The 23,830-nt window shown below is 46.4% G+C and overlaps 1 protein-coding gene across 1 annotated transcript; it reads right to left on the minus strand.

Moving 5' to 3' along the window:
- Positions 1–18,567: 18,567 nt before the first annotated feature.
- On the minus strand, positions 18,568–23,250 carry LOC122942057. The gene is made up of 3 exons (XM_044299552.1): positions 22,550–23,250; positions 19,999–20,118; positions 18,568–19,094 (listed from the first exon to the last, which is right to left on the minus strand). The coding sequence occupies exons 1-3, from the start codon at positions 23,208–23,210 to the stop codon at positions 18,568–18,570; spliced, it is 1,308 nt and encodes a 435-aa protein (XP_044155487.1). The 5' UTR covers positions 23,211–23,250.
- Between the last annotated feature and the right edge of the window lie 580 nt (positions 23,251–23,830).

Here is a 23,830-nt window from a genome sequence, read left to right on the forward strand (position 1 = left end):
AGGTCAGCAGAAAATGGTGTATATCAGTAAATCTTCTTGTGTATGACTAGCTTAAAGAGGTTTCCTGGGCTATAAATATTGTTGACCCACCCTCAGGACAGGTCATCAATATCATATTAGTGGGGGTCTGTCTCCCTGCACCCCTGCCAATCAGGTGCTGGAAGGGGCCGTGGCGCTGACACAATAGAAAACGGATCTGTCCCCCATTGACTGTCAATGGTGTTCATGACAGATCCGTCTTGGCTATTTATAGATAATACAACTGGATCCCTTCATAACAGATGCAGGCGGTTGTATTATCAGAACGGAAGCATTTTTGTTGATCCATGACACATTCAGAAAAAACGCTGGTGTGAAAGTAGCCAAACTCCCTGGATCAACAACCCATCTCTAGTTACTGTAACCTGTAATATTATTACCCTCCAGAAATACATCCAGGCCCCTCTTGAACTCTTTTAGTGAACTCACCATCACCACCAAATAAGGCAGAGAGTTCCATAGTCTCACTGCTCTTACCGTAAAGAATCCTCTTTTATGTTTGTGTACAAACCTTCTTTCCACCAGACACAGATGTCCCCCTGCAAAGAGGATGTGAAAGACCTCACCATTTCTACAGTAGTCAGGATAGTCAGGAAAGAGAGAGAGATAAAACAAAGAGCCAAGAAGATCTAGAATCTCCATGGTCGGGCATAAGAGTCAGCCAGTAAGGTATTAAATAAATAAATAAATATAGATGTTACTGCTGTGAGAGGAAAAATTCTTGAGACACCCTTCACACTTGGACACAACATGGCCAATCACATCTTAAACCCTGTATCCCTTAGTAGGAAATTACACCCATCATTGCAAAACTAATATCACCAGCCATAGATTCTGCAGAAAGAGACTTTAGGAAGATAGTGAGGAAAGAGTACTATATTCCCAACCTTGTTCAAACCCATACATTGCTATCTGGGGGGATTTTTTGACTGAATTCTAGGAACTGTGCTTTGATAACATTGGACGTACTATCACTCCTATTCTGCACTATAGTAAAAAGAGAAATACTTCAGCCTTTGTACCCTACTACTCCTGCCTTGCACTTGCACCAAACCTACAACATCAAGAGCACCCCAACTATCCTCAGGCAGAAGCCTCAACATCAGGGTGTGACCTGAGGAAAAAAGGGTGCACCCTCCTAACACTGCCCTGGCCCTAAGAAAAAAATCAGTGTGGGGACTGCCACTGTGATTGATTGTTACAGCCAGAGCCACTACCACTCCCATCCTCCTCTACAATCTTCCTGGGCTGCGACACATGTGGCCATACACTTAAAGAAATTGTAAAGGCTACAGATATTGATGACTTATCCTCAGGACAGTTCATCAATATCATATTAGTGGGGGTCTGTCTCCCTGCACCCCTGCCAATCAGGTGCTGGAAGGGGCCGTGGCACTCATCCTCTCCAATGTTTACCTGCATGCCGTTTCACTTTTTGTGGCAGTCCAGTGTAATTACAGCTGTCTGTCTCATGCACCGCCACCACCAAGTATTTGTCATGCAGGTAAACAATGAAGAGGACTCAGCGCTTGCACAAGCATTACGAACCTTTCAAACTGCTGATCGGCAGGGGTGTCAGGAGTCAGTCCCCCACTGATCTGATATTGATGATGATGAACTGTCCTGAGGATAAGTCATCAATATCTGTAGCCTTTACAATTTCTTTAAGTGTATGGCCACATGTGCCGCAGCCCAGAAAGATGGGAGTGGTAGTGGCTCTGGCTGTAACAATCAATCACATTGACAGTCCCCTCACTGATTTTTTTCTTAGGGTCAGGGCAGTGTTAGGAGGGTGCACCCTTTTTTCCTCAGGTCACACCCTGATGTTGAGGCTTCTGCCTGAGGATAGTTGGGGTGCTCTTGATGTTGTAGGTTTGGTGCAAGTGCAAGGCAGGAGTTGTAGGGTACAAAGGCTGGAGTATTTCTCTTTTTACTATAGTGCAGAAGTGATAGTACGTCCAATGTTATCAAAACACAGTTCCTACAATTCATAGTCAAAAAATCCCCCCCAATTTACAACTGAGGGATACAGGGTTTAAGATGTGATTGGCCATGTTGTGTCCAAGTGTGAAGGGTGTCTCAACAATTTTTTTTTCTCACAGCAGTAACATCTATAGCTTTAATACCTTACTGGCTGACTCTTATGCCCGACCATGGAGATTCTAGACCTTCTTGGCTCTTTGTTTTATCTCTCTCTTTCCTGACTATCCTGACTACTGTAGAAAAAGTGAGGTCTTTCACATCCTCTTTGCAGGGGGACATCCTCTGTGTCTGGTGGAAAGTAAAAGAGGATTCTTTACGGTAAGAGCAGTGAGACTATGAAACTCTCTGCCTGAGAAGGTGGTGATGGTGAGTTCACTAGAAGAGTTTAAGAGGGCCCTGGATGTATTTCCGGAGGGTAATAATATTACAGGTTACAGTAACTAGAGATGGGTTGTTGATCCAGGGAGTTTGGCTACTTTCACACCAGCGTTTTTTCTGGATCTGTCATGGATCAGCAAAAATGCTTCCGTTCTGATAATACAACCGCCTGCATCTGTTATGAAGGGATCCAGTTGTATTATCTATAAAATAGCCAAGACGGATCCGTCATGAACACCATTGACAGTCAATGGGGGACAGATCTGTTTTCTATTGTGTCAAAGAAAACGAATCTGTCCACATTGACTTACATTGTGTGCCGGGACGGATATGTCTTGCTCGGCAACCCATCGCGGACAAAAAAACGCTGCTTGCAGCGTTATTCTGTCCGCGATAGGGACACAACCAAATGGAACGGAATGCATTCTGGTGCATTCCGTTCCATTCAGTTCAGAAAGCATAAGTGTGAACGTTTTCTGATTGCCTGATTGGAGTCAGGAACAAATTTTTCCCCCCTATTTTTTGTCTTCCTCTGGATTAAGTTGCAGGGTAACAGGCTAAACTAGATAGATGGGTGTCTTTTTTCAGCCTTACAAACTATGGGGGTGATTTGCTGATATACACTTATATTAGGCGTATTTCAGGGATAGATTGCGGAGCAATGGTTAGTCACACCACAATCTGCGACTTCTCCCCGTTCACACAAGGTCTAAAAAGGGGGTGTGGGCAGAGAAGGGAACGAGCTGGCAGGCCGATCTCATGTACGATTTTGTACGTCTGTTTCAGCTAGGAAGCTGTCTTACATTTAGAACTGGCAGAGGATCCACCAAAGTTTTTTAGAGGCTGGCGCCTCTTCATCACTCCAACGGATCCACTGCCAGCTTAGGGGTTTATTAATAGTGACAAACATCGACCAGGATAATTTGCAAACGCGATCGCGCAAACACGATCAAATGTTCGCAAACCGTAAGTTCGCAAACCGCCCATTCACTTTAATGGCAGGCAAACCTGAAGAAACCTTCAGGTCATATTTGCAGCCCTCAAATCTTTACATGAACAGTGACATACCAGAGGGGGAGCAATGGCAAAAATTCCCACAAAAAATATGCATTTTAATCAGGGGCCATTTTTATTTTATTTTTTACTTTCAAGTTTTATAGATTTTTTTCTACATAAGAAAATCAGATAGTACATATGTCACTTGTATAAGCCAATATCAATGTTAACATATGCAAAGCACATCCTTGACATATATATTGTAATGTTACATAAATGTTCCGACAAGAATTTCTGAAAATAAATACGTCACTTGGATAATCCAACATCAATCGCTAACATATGTAGAGTACATCATTGACATATACATCAGATTGTAACATAGTCAATCCAATATTTATTCTATAGCGTGTCACTATATAGTTGTTTCCTACATAGTCGTCCATCCACCGTTTTCTCCCATCCTATATACTACACCATCAATCACTACAAAGCCAAGGAGGGGATTTTAGCTGCAAATGGTAAGGAGTTCCACAATTCCCATCTTTTGTGAGCTTTTAAGCAGTCAGAGTAAAAATCTGCATATATATATTCATGCTGCATATATTGATTTACTAGAGAGATCACATCAGCTAACTGAGGAGTAATGGGCAGTTTCCAGGAGGTCGCAATAAGCTTCCTTGCAGCTGAGAGAATGCCCATTATAACCTGTCTATGGGAATCAGGTAGATCTCCTATTCCAATGGATAGCACAGCTAATGGAGGGTCAAGGGGTATCAGGAAGCCCGCAACCAACGAGATAAGGTCAAAAACCTTCCTCCAAAATGGAAGAATAATAGGGCATGACCACCACATATGGGATAAGGTTCCCTTTTCCCCACAGTTCCTCCAACAATTTGAGCTGTAGTCAGGAACTATGTGGGTTAAACGGGCTGGAGTCAAGTACCATCTAAGCTGTATTTTCCTATTTTGTTCAATGTGATTAATGCATTTGGCAGTAGCTATCGTCCAATGGAAAGCTTCCCTCCACTCCTCGACCGTCCAAGAGCTCCCCAACTCTTCTTCCCACTTCTCCATAAAGTTAAGCTTTGTTTCTAACGTAGGGCCGAGCACATGATACGCAGTCGCCAATCCTTTCTCTTGACCTGTCTTACTAATGAAATACTTACTAAAAGAGGTACAGTTGTGTTCAAAATTATTCAACCCCCAATGCTGTAAAGGGTTTTAGGGAATTTAGTGTACATTTGTAATTGTGTTCAGAATGAAATCTTACAAGGACTTTTTAAAGAACCAAATGCAACTAAAATGACATCAATTGTTTTTGTAATAAGTATTAAATGTTTTTTTTTGTGATTTCTTCATTGACACAATTATTCAACCCCTTAAAGACTACCACTCTTAAGAACAGAGGTTCATTCAAGTGTTTTTGATCAGGTATTGAAAACACCTGTGGATGTCAAAGATCAGCAATCAAGCATAATAAGCACCAATTAGGCAGATTTAAAAGGACTGTGATACTCAGCTCCTTCTAGACATTTACTGGTGTGTTTACAAACATGGTGAAGTCAAGAGAATGGTCCAAGAAGACAAGAGATGAGGTGATTTCTCTTCACAGGAAGGGCAATGGCTATAAGAAGATTGCTAAGATGTTAAACATGCCAAGAGACACCATAGGAAGCATCATTCGCAAATTCAAGGCAAAGGGTACTGTTGAAACGCTACCTGGTCGTGGCAGAAAGAAGATGCTGACTTCGACTGCTGTGCGCTACCTGAAGCTCAAAGTGGAGAAAGGTCCCCATGTGACTGCTGAGGAACTGAAAAAAGATTTGTCAGATGTGGGTACTGAAGTTTCAGCTCAGACAATAAGGCACACACTGCGTAATGAAGGCCTCCATGCCAGAACTCCCAGGCGCACCCCCTTGCTGTCTCCAAAGAATAAGAAGAGTCGACTGCAGTATGCTAAAAGTCATGTGGACAAACCACAAAAGTTTTGGGATAGTGTTCTGTAGACTGATGAAACAAAATTAGAACTGTTTGGGCCCATGGATCAACGCTATGTTTGGAGGAGGAAGAACAAGGCCTATGAAGAAAAGAACACCTTGCCTACTGTGAAGCATGGCGGGGGGTAAATCATGCTTTGGGGCTGTTTTGCTTCTACAGGTACAGGGAAGCTTCAGCGTGTGCAAGGTACCATGAATTCTCTTCAGTACCGGGAGATATTGGATGAAAATGTGATGCAGTCCGTCACAAACCTGAGGCTTGGGAGACGTTGGACCTTTCAACAGGACAATGATCCCAAGCATACCTCCAAGTCCATTAGAGCATGGTTGCAGATTAAAGGCTGGAACATTTTGAAGTGGCCATCGCAGTCACCAGACTTAAATTCGATTGAGAACCTCTGGTGGGACTTAAAGAAAGCAGTTGCAGCGTGCAAGCCTAAGAATGTGACTGAACTGGAGGCTTTTGCCCATGAAGAATGGGCGAAGATACTCGTAGATCGCTGCAAGACACTTGTGTCAAGCTATGCTTCACGTTTAAAAGCTGTTATAACTGGAAAAGGATGTTGTACTAAGTACTAAGATTGAATGTCACTTGGGGGTTGAATAAAACTGATAATGATGTGAGCACAGAAAAGACATTTGTGGTTATTTCATTATAAATGTTATGTTATATTTGTCTGACTTACAAGTGCCTCTTTGATTTAATTGTAAACAAGATGACTGAAATGATCAAAATCAATGTCAAACTGGCCAAAACACTCAATTTCAGTGAATAATTTTGAACACAACTGTAGTTTTATTTTAGGCCACGGCAGTACAAGCCCCAAACATTAGGCATTCACCGGACAGAATCAAGTGATTATGTGGCTGGAGATATATTAGACGGCCATTGGATATCAGTTTTACTGCAGGCCAGTACAAATATATGTCAAATACATATGTTTAAAAGAACAAAAAAAATTATAATTGTGAATAAAAACATGGCTAACGAAATCTCCCCTCTTGAATAAACCCCAAATGATAATAGGTTGCATTCGATAACACGTGGTCGTCACAGGTGTTGAATTCCTCCGAGGCCCCAACAATTTGGCATTCACCGTACAGAAAAGATCAAGTGATTATGTGGCTGGAGGTATATAAGACGGTCAATGGATATTAATTTTAATGCAGGCCAGTGGACTACAGGCCCCAAAAATTATTCATTCAACGTACAGAAAAGAACAATTGATAATGTGGCTGGAGGTACATTAGGAGGTCACCGTATAACAATTTTATTGTTGGCCAGTTAGATTACAGGCCCCAAAAATTATGCATTCACCATACATAAAAGATCAAGTGATTATGTGGCCAGAGGTGTATTAGACGGTCAATGGATTTGAATTTTACTGCAGGCCAGTGGACTACAGGCCCCAAAAATTATTAATTCACCGGACAGAAAACATCAAGTGATTATGTGGCCAGAGGTACAGCCCTGATGAAAAGTTTAAGACCACTTCAAAAATGGCAAAAAATCATATTTAGCATGGCTGGATCTTAACAAGGTTCCAAGTAGAGCTTTAACATGCAACAAGAAGAAATGGGAGCATTCAATTTAATGAAAACAATGAATAAACTGAAACAGGCTGTTTTTCAGCTGATCAAAATGTTAGGACCACATGCCTTTAAAAGGCCAAATCTGTGCAAAGATGTGGATTCATTGTCATTTTCTGTCAGGTAGTCACACGTTGTGATGGCAAAGGCAAAAAAACTCTCCCTTTTTTAACGTGGTCGGGTAGTTGAATTGCATAAGCAGGGTCTCTCACAGCGCGCCATCGCTGCTGAGGTGGGACGCAGTAAGACAGTAATTTGGAATTTCTTAAATGATCCTGATGGTTATGGAACAAAAGTCAAGTGAAAGACCCCAAAAAATGATTGAGCCGTACAGCACGGGACACAGGCCAGAAGAGGCCTGCATCGATGACATGGAGGTAAGTATGTTTTTTTTTTTTTTTTATATGTACAATAGTTTTACAGGCACATTAGGGGAGCTCTTGTTACTGGCACATGGGGGGGGGGCTCTTGTTACTGGTACATTGGGGGGCTCTAAGCTCTTGTTACTGGGCTGGCACATGATGGGGGGGGGGCTCTTACTGGCACATAGAAACATAGAAACATAGAATGTGTCGGCAGATAAGAACCATTTGGCCCATCTAGTCTGCCCAATATACTGAATACTATGGATTGCCCCTGGCCCTATCTTATATGAAGGATGGCCTTATGCCTATCCCATGCATGCTTAAACGCCTTCACTGTATTTGCAGCTACCACTTCTGCAGGAAGGCTATTCCATGCATCCACTACTCACTCAGTAAAGTAATACTTCCTGATATTACTTTTAAACCTTTGTCCCTCTAATTTAAAACTATGTCCTCTTGTGGCAGTTTTTCTTCTTTTAAATATTCTCTCCTCTTTTACCTTGTTGATTCCCTTTATGTATTTAAAAGTTTCTATCATATCCCCTCTGTCTCGTCTTTCTTCAAATTTATACATGTTAAGGTCCATTAATCTTTCCTGGTAAGTTTTATCCTGCAATCCATGTACCAGTTTAGTAGCTCTTCTCTGAACTCTCTCCAAAGTATCAATATCCTTCTGGAGATATGGTCTCCAGTACTGAGCACAATACTCCAAATGAGGTCTCACTAGTGCTCTGTAGAGCGGCATGAGCACCTCCCTCTTTCTACTGGCAATTCCTCTCCCTATACACCCAAGCATTCTGCTAGCATTTCCTGCTGCTCTATGACATTGTCTGCCTACCTTTAAGTCTTCTGAAATAATGACCCCTTAATCCCTTTCCTCAGATACTGAGGTTAGGACTGTATCACTGATTTTATATTCTGCTCTTGGGTTTTTACGCCCCAGGTGCATTATCTTGCACTAATCAACATTAAATTTTAGTTGCCAGATTTTTGACCATTACTCTAGTTTTCCTAAATCCTTTTCCATTTGGTGTATCCCTCCAGGAACATCAACCCTGTTACAAATCTTTGTGTCATCAGAAAAAAAACACACCTTACCATCGAGGCCTTCTGCAATTTCGCTGATAAAGATATTAAACAATATGGGTCCCAGAACAGATCACTGAGGTACCCCACTGGTAAAAAGACTTTGGTCTGAATATACTCCATTGACTACAACCCTCTGTTGCCTGTCCCTCAGCCACTGCCAAATCCATTCAACAATATGGGAGTCCAAGCCCAAAGACTGCAATTTATTGATAAGCCTTCTATGTGGGACAGTATCAAAAGCCTTACTAAAGTCTAGATAAGCGATGTCTACTGCACCTCCTCCATCAATTTTTTTAGTCACCCAATCAAAAAAATCCATAAGATTAGTTTGACATGATCTCCCTGCAGTAAACCCATGCTGTTTTTCATCTTTCAATCCATGGGATTTTAGATGTTTCACAATCCTCTCCTTAAGTATGGTTTCCATTAATTTCCCCTCTATTGATGTCAGGCTTACTGGCCTATAGTTGCTCGATTCCTCCCTACTACCTTTCTTGTTTATGGGCACAACATTTGCTAATTTCCAATCTTCTGGGACGACACCTGTTGCCAGTTATTGGTTAAATAAATCTGTTAATGGTTTTGCTAGTTCACCGCTGAGCTCTTTTAATAGCTTTGGGTGTATCCCATCAGGCCCCTGTGACTTATTTGTATTAATTCTAGACAGCTGACTTAGAACCTCTTCTTCTGTAAAGACACATGCATCAAAAGATTCATTAGTCTTCTTTCCTAACTGAGGTCCTTTTCCTTCATTTTCCTTTGTAAAAACTGAACAGAAGTATTCATTGAGGCAGTCAGTTAGTTCTTTATCTTTTTCCATATACCTTCCTTCTTTTGTTTTTAATTTGGTAATTCCTTGTTTTAGTTTCCTTTTTTCATTTATGTATCTGAAGAATGCCTTATCGCCTTTTTTCCCTGACTGAGCTAATTTCTCTTCTGCCTGTGCTTTAGAAGCTCTTATAACTTGTTTGGCCTCTCTCTGCCTAATCTTATAAATTTGCCTGTCATCCTCTTTTTTATTTTTTATTTTATAATTCCTAAATGCTATCTTTTAGTTTTTAATGATTTTGGCCACTTCTGCTAAGGACCACAGTGGTCTCTTCCTTTTTTTGCTTTTACTGACAAGCCTAATGCAATTTTCTGTTGCCTTCAATAGTGCCACTTTTAAGTAGTCCCATTTCTCCTGGACTCCAATGAAACTGTTCCAATCTGATAGGGACTCGTATACCACTAATCTAATTTGAGAAAAGTCAGTTTTTCTAAAATCTAAAACTTTTGTTTTTGTGTGGTGTGACTCAGTCACTGTACTTATAGTAAACCACACTGATTGGTGATCACTAGATCCCAAGCTTTCCCCTACAGTAATATCATATACCAAATTCTCATTTGTGAATACTACTGGTAAATCTAAAATGGCCTCCTTCCGGGTTGGCTCCTTAACTACTTGCTGTAGAGATAATCCCAGTAGGGAATTTAGAATATCTGTACTCCTGGCAGAACTAGCTATTTTGGTTTTTCAGTTTACATCAGGAAGATTGAAGTCTCCCATAATGATAACTTCCCCCTTCAGTGTCATTTTAGCTATTTCCTCAACTAGTAGATCATCTAATTTTTTGACTTGGCTAGGTGGTCTATATATCACACCTACACGAGTTACCTTATGATTATCAAGCTGTAAGGTAACCCAAACTGACTCTAAATTGTTCTCGCTAACTTGTATCAAATTGATTTTATGCTATCTTTCACATACAGGGCCACCCATCCCCCTTCTTGTTTTCTCTGTCTTTCCTGTATAGAGAGAACCCTGGTATTGTTATATCCCAGTCATCACTCCCCTTGAACCACGTCTCAATAACAGCCACTACATCTATATTCTCAGATGCCATTATAGCCTCAAGTTCATTGATCTTATCCCCTAAACTGCGAGCATTCGTTGACAAGAATCTGAGATTGTCATTTCTTAACCTTTGTTATACTGGCATCTTCTGGCAGTGTTCCGGGGGGCAGTTGGACTGCTGGATTATCACTCTTTTGCCCCCCTTTCCTAGTTTAAATGCTCCTTAGCAAATACTTGGAACTGTTTACCGAGGACATTCGTTCCCTTGAGAGAAAGATGCAAACCATCTCTCTTGTACAGTTCTTTTCCATTCCAACAAGAGCTAACATGAGACACAAAGCCAAACCCTTGGTTCAGACACCATTCACCAAGCCATACATTGAATTCCTTAATGCGCATCTTCCTTTCCTTTCCAAGTGTGTGAAAAGCTTCTTTCACCTTTGAAACCTCATTGCAAGCCAGATCGTTTGTCCCAAGATGGACAATAACATCCCCTTCCCTTTCCTGCTTTGCTTGCCTAACAATATTAAGGATCCGTCGTCTATCCCTGCTAGCGGTAGCACCAGGGAGACATCTCACAACACCATTCTCCTCAAACTTCACACCTCTTATGATGGAATCACCCACCAACAGCTGCTTACTATCAATGGGGGGCTCTTGTTACTGGCACATGGGGGGGCTCTTGTTACTGGCACATTGGGGAGGCTCTTGTTAGTGGCACACAATTGGGGGGCTCTTATTACTGGCATGTGATGGCGTGATGGGGGGCTCTTATTACTGGCATGTGATGGGGGCTCTTGTTACTGGCACATGATGGGGGGGCTCTTGTTACTGGCACATGATGAGGGGGCTCTTATTACTGGCACATTGGGGGGGCTCTTATTACTGGCACGCAATTGGGGGGCTCTTATTACTGGCACGTGATGGCGTGATTGGGGCTCTTATTACTGGCATGTGATGGGGGCTCTTATTACTGGCATGTGATGGGGGCTCTTATTACTGGCACATGATGGGGGGGCTCTTGTTACTGGCACATGATGGGGGGCTCTTATTACTGGAACCACTGGCGTAGCTATAGGGGTCGCAATTGCGACTGGGCCCCTAAGTCAGGGACTTCAGTAGCATCCTGGCTGGTATGGTAACCGATCAGAGCCCCAGCATTACACTGCTGGGACTCCGATCGGAACTGCCGCTGCCATCAATGATGGGGGGTCAGCACTGCCCACCAATGATTTTAATACCGAGGGGGGGGGCAGGGTGCACTGCCCACCAAATGATTTTAATACCGAGGGGGGGGGAGGGGACACTGCCCACCAATGATTTTAATAGCGGGGGGGGGGGTGCACTGCCCACCAATGATTTTAATACCGAGGGGGGGCACACTGGGGGCTGATGGAGATGGTACTGAGGGCTGGTGAGAGGCACTAGGGGCTGATGGAGAGGGTACAGGTGGCTGGTGAGAGGCACTGGGGGCTGATGGAGAGGTACTGGGGGCTAGTGAGAGGCACTGGGGGCTAGTGAGAGGCACTGGGTGCTGATGGAGAGGGTACTGGTGATTGGTGAGAGGCACTTGGGGCTGATGGAGAGGCACTGGGGGCTGATGGAGAGGCACTGGGGGCTGATGGAGAGGCACTGGGGCTGGTGAAAGGCACTAGGGGCTGGTGAGAGGCACTGGGGGGTGATGGAGAGGCACTGGGGGCTGTGAGAGGCACTGGGAGCTGATGGAGAGGCTACTGGAGGCTGGTGAGAGGCACTGGGGGCTGGTGAGAGGCACTGGGGGCCGATGGAGAGGCACTGGGGGCTGGTGAGAGGCACTGGGGGGGTGATGGAGAGGCACTGGGGGCTGTGAGAGGCACTGGGAGCTGATGGAGAGGCACTGGGGGCTGGTGAGAGGCACCGGGGGGTGATGGAGAGGCACTGGGGGCTGTGAGAGGCACTGGGAGCTGGTGGAGAGGCTACTGGGGGCTGCTATGAGGCTACTGGTGGCTGCTATGAGGCATGGGGCTCTTATCTGAGGTCTGATTGGGCGTCATTCATATTGGGGTCTGAGCCGAGATGTGATCTGAGGTCTTATTGGGGTCTTATTAACATTGGGGATCTTATTGGGGCTGTCAGCTGAGGTCTGATTAACATTGGGGGTCTGATTGGTGGTCTGACCTGAGGTGTAATGATTTTTTTTTTTCTGGAGCAGCTTGGAGAAAAAAGGCCTCACAGTCTCCCACACTCCTTCTGCCCAGCCAAGCCTGTCAGCACCCCTTAGGCCAAGCCTGCCAGCACCCCTTAGGCCAAGCCTGCCAGGACCCCTGAGGCCAAGCCTTTCAGCACCCCTGAGTCTTCAGAACTGTAAGTAAATTATACATAAGGGGAGCTTATAATATGAAAGAGACGAATTATGTCAGAGCGGCTCTTCACCTACACGTGTATCAGCACTAGATATATACCCCTTACTCTCCCTAATACCCAAACTACACAAGATACATATCCCTACCTTCTGTCTAATACCCATACACACCCCACGATATGTACTTTCACCTTCTTGTGTTACAGACCCCTGTACAGTTCAACAATCTTCTTTAATACACAGACATTTAGATTCATACATTTCCTACACTGGCACAAATGCATTGCCAGTGACCAACTGTCTGTGCTCAGTCCTACGCGCAACCGTCGCAAGTGCATGAGGAGCTACGGATGTGGCCGAGAGGTATGTAGGGGTGGGAGATTTGGGGGGGGGGGCATATTTTTTTTTTGCTATGGGGCCCAGTCATTTCTAGCTACGCCGCTGCATGGAACCCAGTGAAGACAGTAATCATCAAGTGGAGAAAGTATGGCACAACAGTGACATTACCAAGAACTGGACGTCCCTCCAAAATTGAAGAAAAGACGAGAAGAAAACTGGTCTGGGAGGCTACCAAGCGGCCTACAGCAACATTAAAAGAGCTGCAGGAATATCTGGCAAGAACTGACTGTGTGGTACATGTGATAACAATCTCCCGTATTCTTCATATGTCTGGGCTATGGGGTAGAGGGACAAGACGAAAGCCTTTTCTTACGAAGAAAAACATCCAAGCCAGGCTACATTTTGCAAAAACACATCTGAAGTCACCAAAAAGCATGTGGGAAAAGGTGTTATGGTCTGATGAAACCAAGGTTGAACTTTTTGGCCATAATTCCAAAAGATATGTTTGGCGTAAAAACAGCACTGCACATCACCAAAAGAACACCATACCCACAGAGGGCTGTGCACAGATCTGACAGATTTGGAGTGTTTTTGCAAAGAAGAGTGGGCAAATCTTACCAAGTCAAAATGTGCCATGCTGATAGACTCATACCCAAAAAGACTGAGTGCTGTAAAATAAATAAAATCAAAAGGTGCTTCAACAAAGTATTAGTTTAAGGGTGTGCACACTTATGCAACCATATTATTTTATTTTTATATTTTTTGTTTTTCAATTGAGCTGTACAGTTTATAGGTCACATTAAAGGTTGAAAAAGTTCTGAAATGATTTATCTTTGTCTCATTTTTTTACATCACAGAAACCTGACATTTTAACAGGGGTGTGTAGACTTTTTATATCCACTGTATATCCCTTCGACAAATGAGGAAGACATTGGTTCTTATGATGGCAGCCAGTCAGACAATTCTGTGGGCGAATTGGCACACGAGATACCTGCAAAGTGAAATTCTGCAGAAGTGGGATTGAGACCCCAATTTTATAGACAGTATGACAATTGTTTTCAAGGAGACAAGGACATCACTGAGGTGGTAGATGGCTATAAAGAATGGCAGAAACTTTACCACTCCCAGATGGACCGATATTACTACCGATGCTTCGGCTACAGGTTGGGGTGCCCACATGAGGGGCCAGAGGGCAAAAGGAGCCTGGACTCCAACAGAGAGATTGTTATCCTCAAATCTCAGAGAGATGAGAGCTGGATTCAATGCCCTAACACATTTCCACCCCTTGGTCCAGGGACAAGCCATAAAAGTCAAGACAGACAGCATTACCACCATTGCGTATTTAAATCACCAGGGATGTACTAGATCCTTATCCCTCAAATAGGTGGAGCGGATCTTGGTATGGGTGGAGGCCAATATGCAACAGCTGTCAGCTGTACACGCCAGAGGAAGGAAGAAGGCTGTCGCAGGCAGGCTAAGCTGCGACTTGCCCCTCCCAGGAGAATGGTCTTTGGACCCAGAAATATTCCTTTAAATTAAAAGGCGTGGGGGTTGACCCCAGATAAATCTGATGGCTACCCGAGCTAATGCAAAGGTGCCTCTATCCTGCTCCTTGTTCAGGGAAGACAACCCTTGGGCCCTAGATGCCCTTTCAATAACTTGGGACTTCAGGTTGGCCTACATCTTTCTGCCCATTCCTATGATTCCAAAGGTCTTACAGAAGATCAAATGGGATCAGGGCCCATACTGGCCCAAATGGGCATGGTTTACACCACTAATGCTGATAAGCAGGGAGACCTTCTGGGGGCTCCCACAGATTCCAAACTTAGTAACTCAGGATGGCAGATGATGTCCGGATCTATACCACCTGAAATTGACAGCCTGGATGTTGACTGCCCCCTTCTAACAGGACAGGGCTTATCAGATGCGGTAATCAGAACACTATCGCAGTCCAGAGCACGTACAACTAATAAAGTGTACATCAGAGTCAAGAAGGTGTTTGATTTTTGGTGTGGGATAAATTGAGTATCTTGTCAGTCTCTTAAAACTCAGGATATCCTGAATTTCCTGCAGCAAGGCTTTGACACAAGCCTAAAGCCAGGTACAATTAAGGTCCATATATCAGCTTTAGCAGCTTCATTGGGCAGACAGTTATCCAGATAACCACTAATACAGAGGTTTGTTAAAGCAATTGGAAGAATCAGACCTCAGGTCATCGACCGATCCCGAGATGGGACCTTTGTGTGGTTCTGGATCAACTTTGCAATGTTCCCTTTGAACCACTGCAGGACTCAGATTTAAAGTTCGTGTCCATGAAAGTTTGTTTGTTAGTGACAATTACTTCGGCCAGACGGGTCAGTGAGATACAGGCCCTGGCATGTGACGAGCCTTACTTAAATCTTTCTGCAAGATAAAGTTCTACTAAGGACACTGCCAGCAAAAGGTGCCATAGTTTTCTAATCCAAGTCAGCAGATTGAGTTACCGATTTTAATTTTTACCCGGATCCGTCTTCAGAGGAAGAGACTAGACTTCACTCTCTGGACGTGTGCAGAGCCCTAAAGATATATGTCCAAAGGATGAATACGCTCGGGAAGACGAACCATTTGCTTGTTTCCCAATCTGGAAAAACGAAAAGGGGAAAAACTAGCGAAAGCCTTCTTGTCCAGATGGATATGGGAGGCTATCAATATATGTTATGAGCAGAGGGGTCTTGAAGCACCTAAGCCTATAAAAGCTCATTCAACCCATGCAATGGCTACATCATGGGCGGAGAAGAATTTAGTTCCCTTAGACCAGATCTGTAAAGCAGTGTCAGGGAGCTCTTATAATACGCTTGTGAAGCGCTACAGACTGGATACGCGGCAAAGGGGAGACACGGCTTTTGGCAGAGTGGTAATAGAGTCCGCTGTATAATGGGAGCATAATTGCTAAATCCTAGTGGATGCTGCTGCTGAAGGACGACAAGAAAAGTTTTATTTTTCTTACCGTAAAATCTCTTTCCTTTAGTCCAAAGCAGCAGCACATACTTACCTGCCCAATAAAATAATTCTTGGAATAGAACGGAGTGGTTTATTCTCTCTCTTAGGTTATTTAGAATTAGGATCAGAGATTAATTGACATCTCCCTGTCCTATGTTACAGGAAGATTAGAAATCCCCCTGAGGGTGCTGCTGCTTTGGACTAAAGGAAAGAGAATTTACGGTAAGAAAAATTACACTTTGGTACCCACGGCTCAATCCGCACATGTAATAACACGTATGTGACCAAAACAGAAAAACTTTCTTGATTGCAATTCAACTAATGTCACGTAATAGCTGTGTATAAAAAGATCGTTAGAGGGCTTTTTGTTGGTAACTATTTCTAGTCTCCTTACAGTGAATCAGCTGCTGATTCTGTCAGGGTAACTGGAAAATGACTCCCTTGAAAATCTTTTCTCTGAGGGTGGACTCTAATGCTTCAGTCCATGGACGTATCTAGCTCAGCATGATGACAGGTGAAAAATGCCTACATCTAATTTTTGTTGGATTATATCCTTGAAAAAGGTATGCGCTGGAGCAGTAAACCCATCAGATTAGTGTATCCATGTGCTCACAAGGAGAGAGAGAGAGAACAAGCTTGTGCCAAATCAAAATGTCAGTGATTTTTTATTAAAAGTATTCTTGTGGCAGAAATGTTTAAGAAAAATGTGACTCAAAAGAATATATTTAATGTATTTAATATCTAATTATCTATGCTTACTTCTGTTGTCCCTGCCTACTTGTTTTGGCCCGTCTTCTATCAATTTAAACCCACCTACAACATGGGGCCACTTTTAGGTTTTTTTCCAGGGCCACTTTAAGTTTCCAATCCGCCCCTGCTGTACCCTATCTGGTGCCCAATAATAAATTGACCAAATAATACTTCCACTTTAGCAATGAGCGGCATAGACAATATTTGTTTTTGCGATATTTCACGATTTTTCGCATAATATTCGTAATAAATTTGTGAATTTTAGAATTCTTGATCTCATCATTATTTTTGCAATTGTGAAAATCGGCACTAATGATGCTCATATTTTTTACTCATTACATGCAACTTCACATTTTATCAGGTCTGAGTAGATATTACTGATTGGTGCACTAAGTATTGTAGTGACATCACAGCACTATGTCTGTAGCATGTATGTATGGACAGCAGAGAAACAGTAATTCCTATCACACTACCTAACATCCTGCACTGGAACCTATCAGCTACACTATATTACTATCTAACCTACACTGACTATCTCCCACTAACTATCTGTATTATATACAATATATGAGCTAACTAACTATCTAATGTAATTGGATAAGGAATAGGATCCACAGTAAAGCACAGAGCACAGCAATGGCACTGCTCTCTCTCTCTCTCTCTCTCTCTCTCTCTCTCAGATCTGCAAAATACTGCATACAAGGGCTGCTGGGGAGGTTCTTATATAGTAAGGGGTAGGCAACTTTCCTATTGGTTGCTTGGGATGTTGCTAAGCACTGACAAATACATTGCAGCCTTCTCATTGGCCCACAAGTAAAAAGGGAGGTTACTGAAGAAAAAATCTAGAATATTTGCGAATACGAATATATAGCACTATATTCTACATCTTCGTGAATTCTCGAAGTGCCGATATTCGCTCAAAAAATTTGCGATTTGAATATTCGCGATCAACGCTATTCCACTTATCCCTAAGATCACCAGCACTGTGCCATATACCAGTGCCCACTGCATGCCTATAACAGTGTATCCACATACCTCCATTACAGAGGCCATAGAGCATATAGAACTGTGCAGGCAGTGGGTACAACTGCTGACCCCTCTGACCAGTTTAGGCCTCATGCACACGACTGTGGTGTGTTTTCGGATCCACAAAACACGGATGGCGTCCGTGCGCATTCCACAATTTGCGGAACAGCACAGACAGCCGTCAATATAAATGCCTATTCTTGTCCGCAAAGCGTGGACAAGAATAGGACATGGTATTTTTTTTTAGCGGGGCCACGGAACGGAGCAACTGATGGGGACAGCACACGGAGTGCTGTCCGCATATTTTGTGGCCCCATTAAAGTGAATGGGTCCGCATCCGAGCCGCAAAAACGGCGGCTCGGATGCGGACCCAAACAACATGAAGAGTGTATTGGCTATATGGTCAGTCCCTCATCCCCACATAATACGTAACTCCCTCCCAGCCCCCATATAAATAACCACACGACACAACTGCTTGGATTTAATCGGCCACAGCAGCCGTTTATTAATTAAATACATAACATAACTTAATAAATTAACCAATGACGAGGGAGGTCCTAGAAGCCCCAATGACCTCATCAACACCGTAACAAACCTACGACTCCATCTTGCCCCCAGCCGTTGAACCCAGCTCGGAGGCAGCAACTGATGGACGCCTAGGTCGTTAGTACCGGCTCCTCCATGAGAGTCCAGCCCCTACCGCGGGGCCCTCCCATCCTCAGATACCACCATATTTTTTACTTCCAGGACCTCCCCCGCCTCCAAGAACGCGCAGCTTGACCTCCTCAAGCCTGCGCGTCCCTCCACATCCGTAACGCTATCTCCACTCCATTTTGGATCCCCAAAGACCACAGATCAGTCCCTACCTGCATTCAAATGCACTCCATCCGCCCTCCAAAATGCACCGACTCCTTTTTCCAACTCCTCATGACGTACCGCCACAGCCCCATTCCGCGCCATAAACCTGCCCACCGCCCTATTCACCTTGATCCGGGCTTTATTAATGCTCTCGACCGACCTGGCCTCCCTCCACGACTTACGCGGCACTATGTCAGACCACACCGTAACAACACCCGGAAATAACGCCCAAATCCTCAGCAGGTCGAACTTCACATCTCGCACCAACTCCCTAAACGGCCGCCTCCCTAAATCGTTGCCCCCCACATGAAGCACCAACACATCCGGAGGCCTGTCCAACCGTGAAAAACGCTGCACCTCCCGCAAAACCCCACCCCACAACATTCCTCTAACCCCTAACCACCTGACCGTAGCCACCGCCGAGCTCAGCCCCAGCTGGCGGCCATTCGGCCTAACATCGGCTCTAATCGCCCCCCAGAACACATAGGAATGTCCTAAAATCCAGACCAAGGCCACCGGAAAACCTGCAATCAAACAAAAACAAAATTAACTCAGCCCCCCCCAACTACATATCCACAATTACAAAAGACCCAGCCTAACATAAGACCTGAATCGCGCCGACTCCCAACGCCCAATCCTCATAATAACTTCGTCACTGACCCCTAATCTCGCCGCCTCAGTCGCGGCCCCAATCCGGAACGAATGCCCAGAATAATCCTTATCATTCACCCCCAAACTCCGCAAACATTTCCTAAACACCGCTAAGAACTGAAATCTCGACAGAAACGAACCATCCGCATGACGAAAAAAACGGCAACCCCTCCGCCACCCTGCCTGACCAGTACCTCCCTACACACTGAACCGGGCACATACCACAACCCGTAACAGAAAACAACGTAACCTGTCGACCCCTGCCCTCCTGATCCGTCTTAGACCTGCGAATCCGCACAACGACCCTATCCTCCCTAAGCTCCACGTCCTCACCAAGCAACCCCCCCGCACGACAAACACTGCCGCTCACCAACTCACCCAACCTGAACGCCCCAAAAAATGCCAACGCAAATGCCGCCTTAAACAACTCCAACTCCCCTCCCAAGCTACACACCATACGCAACTTCTCCCCCATCCGAACCAACAAATCAAACGAAACCGGTCTCCTACTATCTGTCACCCTACCCGCCCCCCTGCGCCAGCCTTTCAAAACCTGCCGCACTAAGAAACATTTAGTTAAATCCTCCAACCCCCGCAGCCGAAAACCAAAAGCTATACCCGCAACTAAACGACTGACCCTTGACACCGACCACCCCTCCCCTTTCAAATGCCCTAACAACATCACCAGCTTGACCCCCCCATCTTCCCCACCCGAACCCCAGTCACCAATCCACCTCTCCCAGATGTCCCACGCCTTCCCATACTCCTTCCACGTACCAGGGCTCAGCGAATCCCTAAGCAACCCCATCACCTCTCCTCCAAGATCCCCCACAGCCACGACGGACACTCCAGACCCTCCAACTCCGCTTCTGGAACAAGAAGCCGGAACCGGTCCCACTGTAAACGAGAAAGAGAGTCCGCCACAGAATTAGTCACACCCGCCACATGCCTCGCCACCACCCAAACATTAATTGACAAACACTGCAACACCAAAAACTGTAACAGCCTAACCACCGGAGGGGAGGACGCTGACAGGCTGTTAATAGCCTGAACAACCCCCAAATTGTCACAATTAAAGCGCACCTTCCTATTCGCAAACCTATCCCCCCACAATACAACCGCCATCACAATAGGAAACAACTCCAACAGCGCAATATTTGACACCCAACCGCGCTCCACCCACGACTCCGGCCATCCGCCCGCACACCACTGCCCCCGACAGTAAGCACCAAAACCCACCCCCCCAGACGCATCCGTATACAACTCAAAATCTGCACAATCGCAAACCTCCCCCATAATCAACGTTCTACCATTATAACGTTCCAAAAACTCTGCCCACACCCTTAAATCGACCTTCAACTCTTTCCGCAACCTAATAAAGTGATACGGCGCTGACACCCCGGCTGTAGCGGCAGCCAGCCGTCTACAAAAAATCCTCCCCATCGGCATAATTTGACACGCAAAATTAAGCTTCCCCAACAATGACTGCAGCTCCCGCAACCTAATCTTCTCCCTCCCTATGGCCTGACTGATCTCACGCCTCAAATCCAGCAACTTGTCCGCCGGAAGCCGACACTCCATCCTGACCGTGTCTATAACAATCCCCAGAAAACACAACTCGGTAACAGGGCCCACCGTCTTCTCCACCGCTAGCGGCACCCCAAAACGTGCAAAAACCGACTGAACCGTGTGTAACAACAAAGAACATACCCGAGAATTCGCCGGGCCCAAACACAAAAAGTCATCTAGATAGTGGATAACCGACGCACAACCCGAAACCTCCACCACCACCCACTCCAAAAATGAACTGAACGCCTCAAAATACGCAACACGAGAGAGAGCACCCCATAGGCAAACATCTATCCACAAAATACTCCCCCCCCCAATAACATCCCAACAAACCCATGCTCTCCACATGCACCGGAAGCAACCGAAACGCCGCTTCAACATCAACTTTTGCCAACAGCGCCCCCTGCCCACACCGTCTCACCCATCCAACAGCCGCATCAAATGACGTATACACCACCGAACACAATTCAGGATCTATACCATCATTGACCGACGCACCCTTCGGAAAAGACAAATGATGAATGAGCCGAAACTTATTCGGCTCCTTCTTGGGCACCACCCCCAAAGGAGACACCCTCAGGCTCGGAAGCGGCGGCACCTTAAACGGGCCCGCCATCCGCCCCAACGCAACCTCCCTATTCAACTTCTCGGTCACCACATCCGCATGCTCAAGCGCGGACCTGAGATTCTTATGAACCACAGGCCCCGCCGTTACCTCTGCCGGGATGCGAAAACCCCACCTAAAACCCTCCCCCAATAGCCTGGCCGCCGCCCGGTCCGGGTACCTATCTAGAAATTCCTGCATCCTTTCCACCCGCACCGGCGTCCGACCCCTTTCCAACACCATCCCCCCCCTTCTGCCTTCCGCCCCTAAAGCAACGGCTAACCCCATGTGCCCCTCCACACCCTGAGCATTCATGCTTGAATTTGCACTTAGCTCCAAATCTGCAGTTCCCCTCATTAAAGAGGAAACATAACCCTTTCGCAGATGCTGCCGCCAATGCCCCCGGGGATGATCCCCCAGGCTCTGACCGAAAGGACTGCCCAGCCCTAGGCGGAGCCGTCACCTTCAACCACAACCCAATGTCTTTGTGGTCCCACCGTATATCTGACCTAACCGCCTTCCGTTGCCGAAACTGCTCGTCATAACGGAGCCACCCCACACCGCCGTACACCCGATACGCCTCCCCTATCGCATCCTGGTAACAGAACAACGCCGAACAACATTCCGGAGCCTTCTCCCCAATGACACTTGCTAATATGGCAAACGCTTGCAGCCAATTAGCAAATGTGCGGGGAATTAACCTATGCCGCCGCTTCTCCTCATCCTCTTTCTTTCCCTCATCTTTCTTCCCCCTATCCAAATTAAACCGTTCCAAAGGAAGCAAGGAAAAAATCTCCACATATTCCCCTTTCCAGATCTTTTCCTTTACCTCCTGCTTCAAATGGGCCCCCAACGGGCCCTCAAAGCACACATACACCTCCCCACGCGCTCTATCATCTAACCTCTGGCCCTCTTCCTCACCCCCAACTTGCGTCTCCACCGACACCACTCCCCCACTCGACCCCGCCACCGGTCCCGGCACCACCCCCCACGCCGGCAATGGCGACCCGCCCGCAGACCCCAAACTAGCCAACCACCCCGCCAAACCCCCCAGCAACTGCCCCAAACCCTTACCTAAATCGCCCATGGCCACCCCCCCCCCAACACTACCCACCGGGAAACCCTGCGCTAATAAGGGACCCCAATTAGTCTCACCAGGCACCACGGGCGCTGTGATTCCCGCTGCCGCAGATCCTGACTCCCGCCGCACATCCTCTACTTCGGCACTCCTCCTGGACGTAGAAGGCGACTCCTCCCGGACGTCTCGAACTGCCCGCTGGATGATGCTGACTGGCCTCCGGTCCTCTGCCGCCGCTCCCGCTCCTGCACTGGGCCTGCACAGCTCTTCCTGCTCCGACTGCGCAACCCGCCGCACATGGATCTCCTCACCCCGCTGAGTAGACCGCCCGCTGGGACCTGGACTGGGCCGGTCCACCGTTCCTGGTCCCGCATCCTCAGGACTAGCAGGTGAGAGTGGGGGAAGGGGCGTCCCACTCCGCTCCGGGCCCCGCCGTGTACCGGGATTCCTCCCGCGACGAGAGCGCCCTGCTGAAGGCTGAGCAGACCCTCTCCGCCGCGGAGGGTCCCTGGAGGGGCTCCCCACTCGGCGCCGGACCCTGGGGGTGCAGTCAGGACTAAGGCGCGCCGGTGGGACACCCCGCCGCGGCCGGACAGCCCTCACAGTGGGGGTAGCTGCAGAAGCAGGGGCAATGACGCACGCACCCACCTGCTCCTGCAACCAGCCAGGCCCCCGCACCTCCGCCTCCCTGCGCAGCCACTCCAACATCTCCTCTACTGATAACGGCCGCTCCGACATGCTGCCGCTCCGTTTGCTTTCCCTGGCCGAATGCCTCTGCCCCCCGCCTCCTCCTCACTCTGGCCGGCAGCCCCTCCCCCTGTTCCCCTGACTACCCGCGCCCTTTCTAGCCTCCCTGCACCTTAACCCCTCACTCACCTGTCCCCTCTCAGCCAAACGCTCTTCATGGCCGGCCTCCCCTTAACGCTGCGCTTCTTGTCCGGCCTTACTGCCATGTGCATGAGGCCTTACTCATATTAGGAAAATCTCACTCTGGACATCTAGTGCATAAACCCTGGATACCCAACGTTGTCAAAGAGATTAACCCCTAATTGTGCACACCCATGCTTGTGTTTTTCAACGGCTTGTCTGGTCTTATCAAGTTAAACTTGCCATAGCTGAACAGATTTTCCCAGTGGCATAACAGTCACGGTCACAGGGAATGCAACCAGGCCAGGACTGGAAGGAAGCCAGCACGTCTGTGCAACAAACTTTGCTTTGACGGCTGGGAAACGTGGGATTCTGTAAGGTTCTGCTGGTATTAGCGGTGTATTTGCCACAAGGTTTGTGGGTGGAATTGTAGTAGTTCTTAGCTGTGTAGGATGGTGAGGGTGCTTTGATCTGCTGTGAAGGCTGGCATA

The sequence above is a fragment of the Bufo gargarizans genome, chromosome 6 (genome assembly GCF_014858855.1).
Source record: "Bufo gargarizans isolate SCDJY-AF-19 chromosome 6, ASM1485885v1, whole genome shotgun sequence".
NCBI classification, from domain to species: Eukaryota; Metazoa; Chordata; class Amphibia; order Anura; family Bufonidae; genus Bufo; species Bufo gargarizans.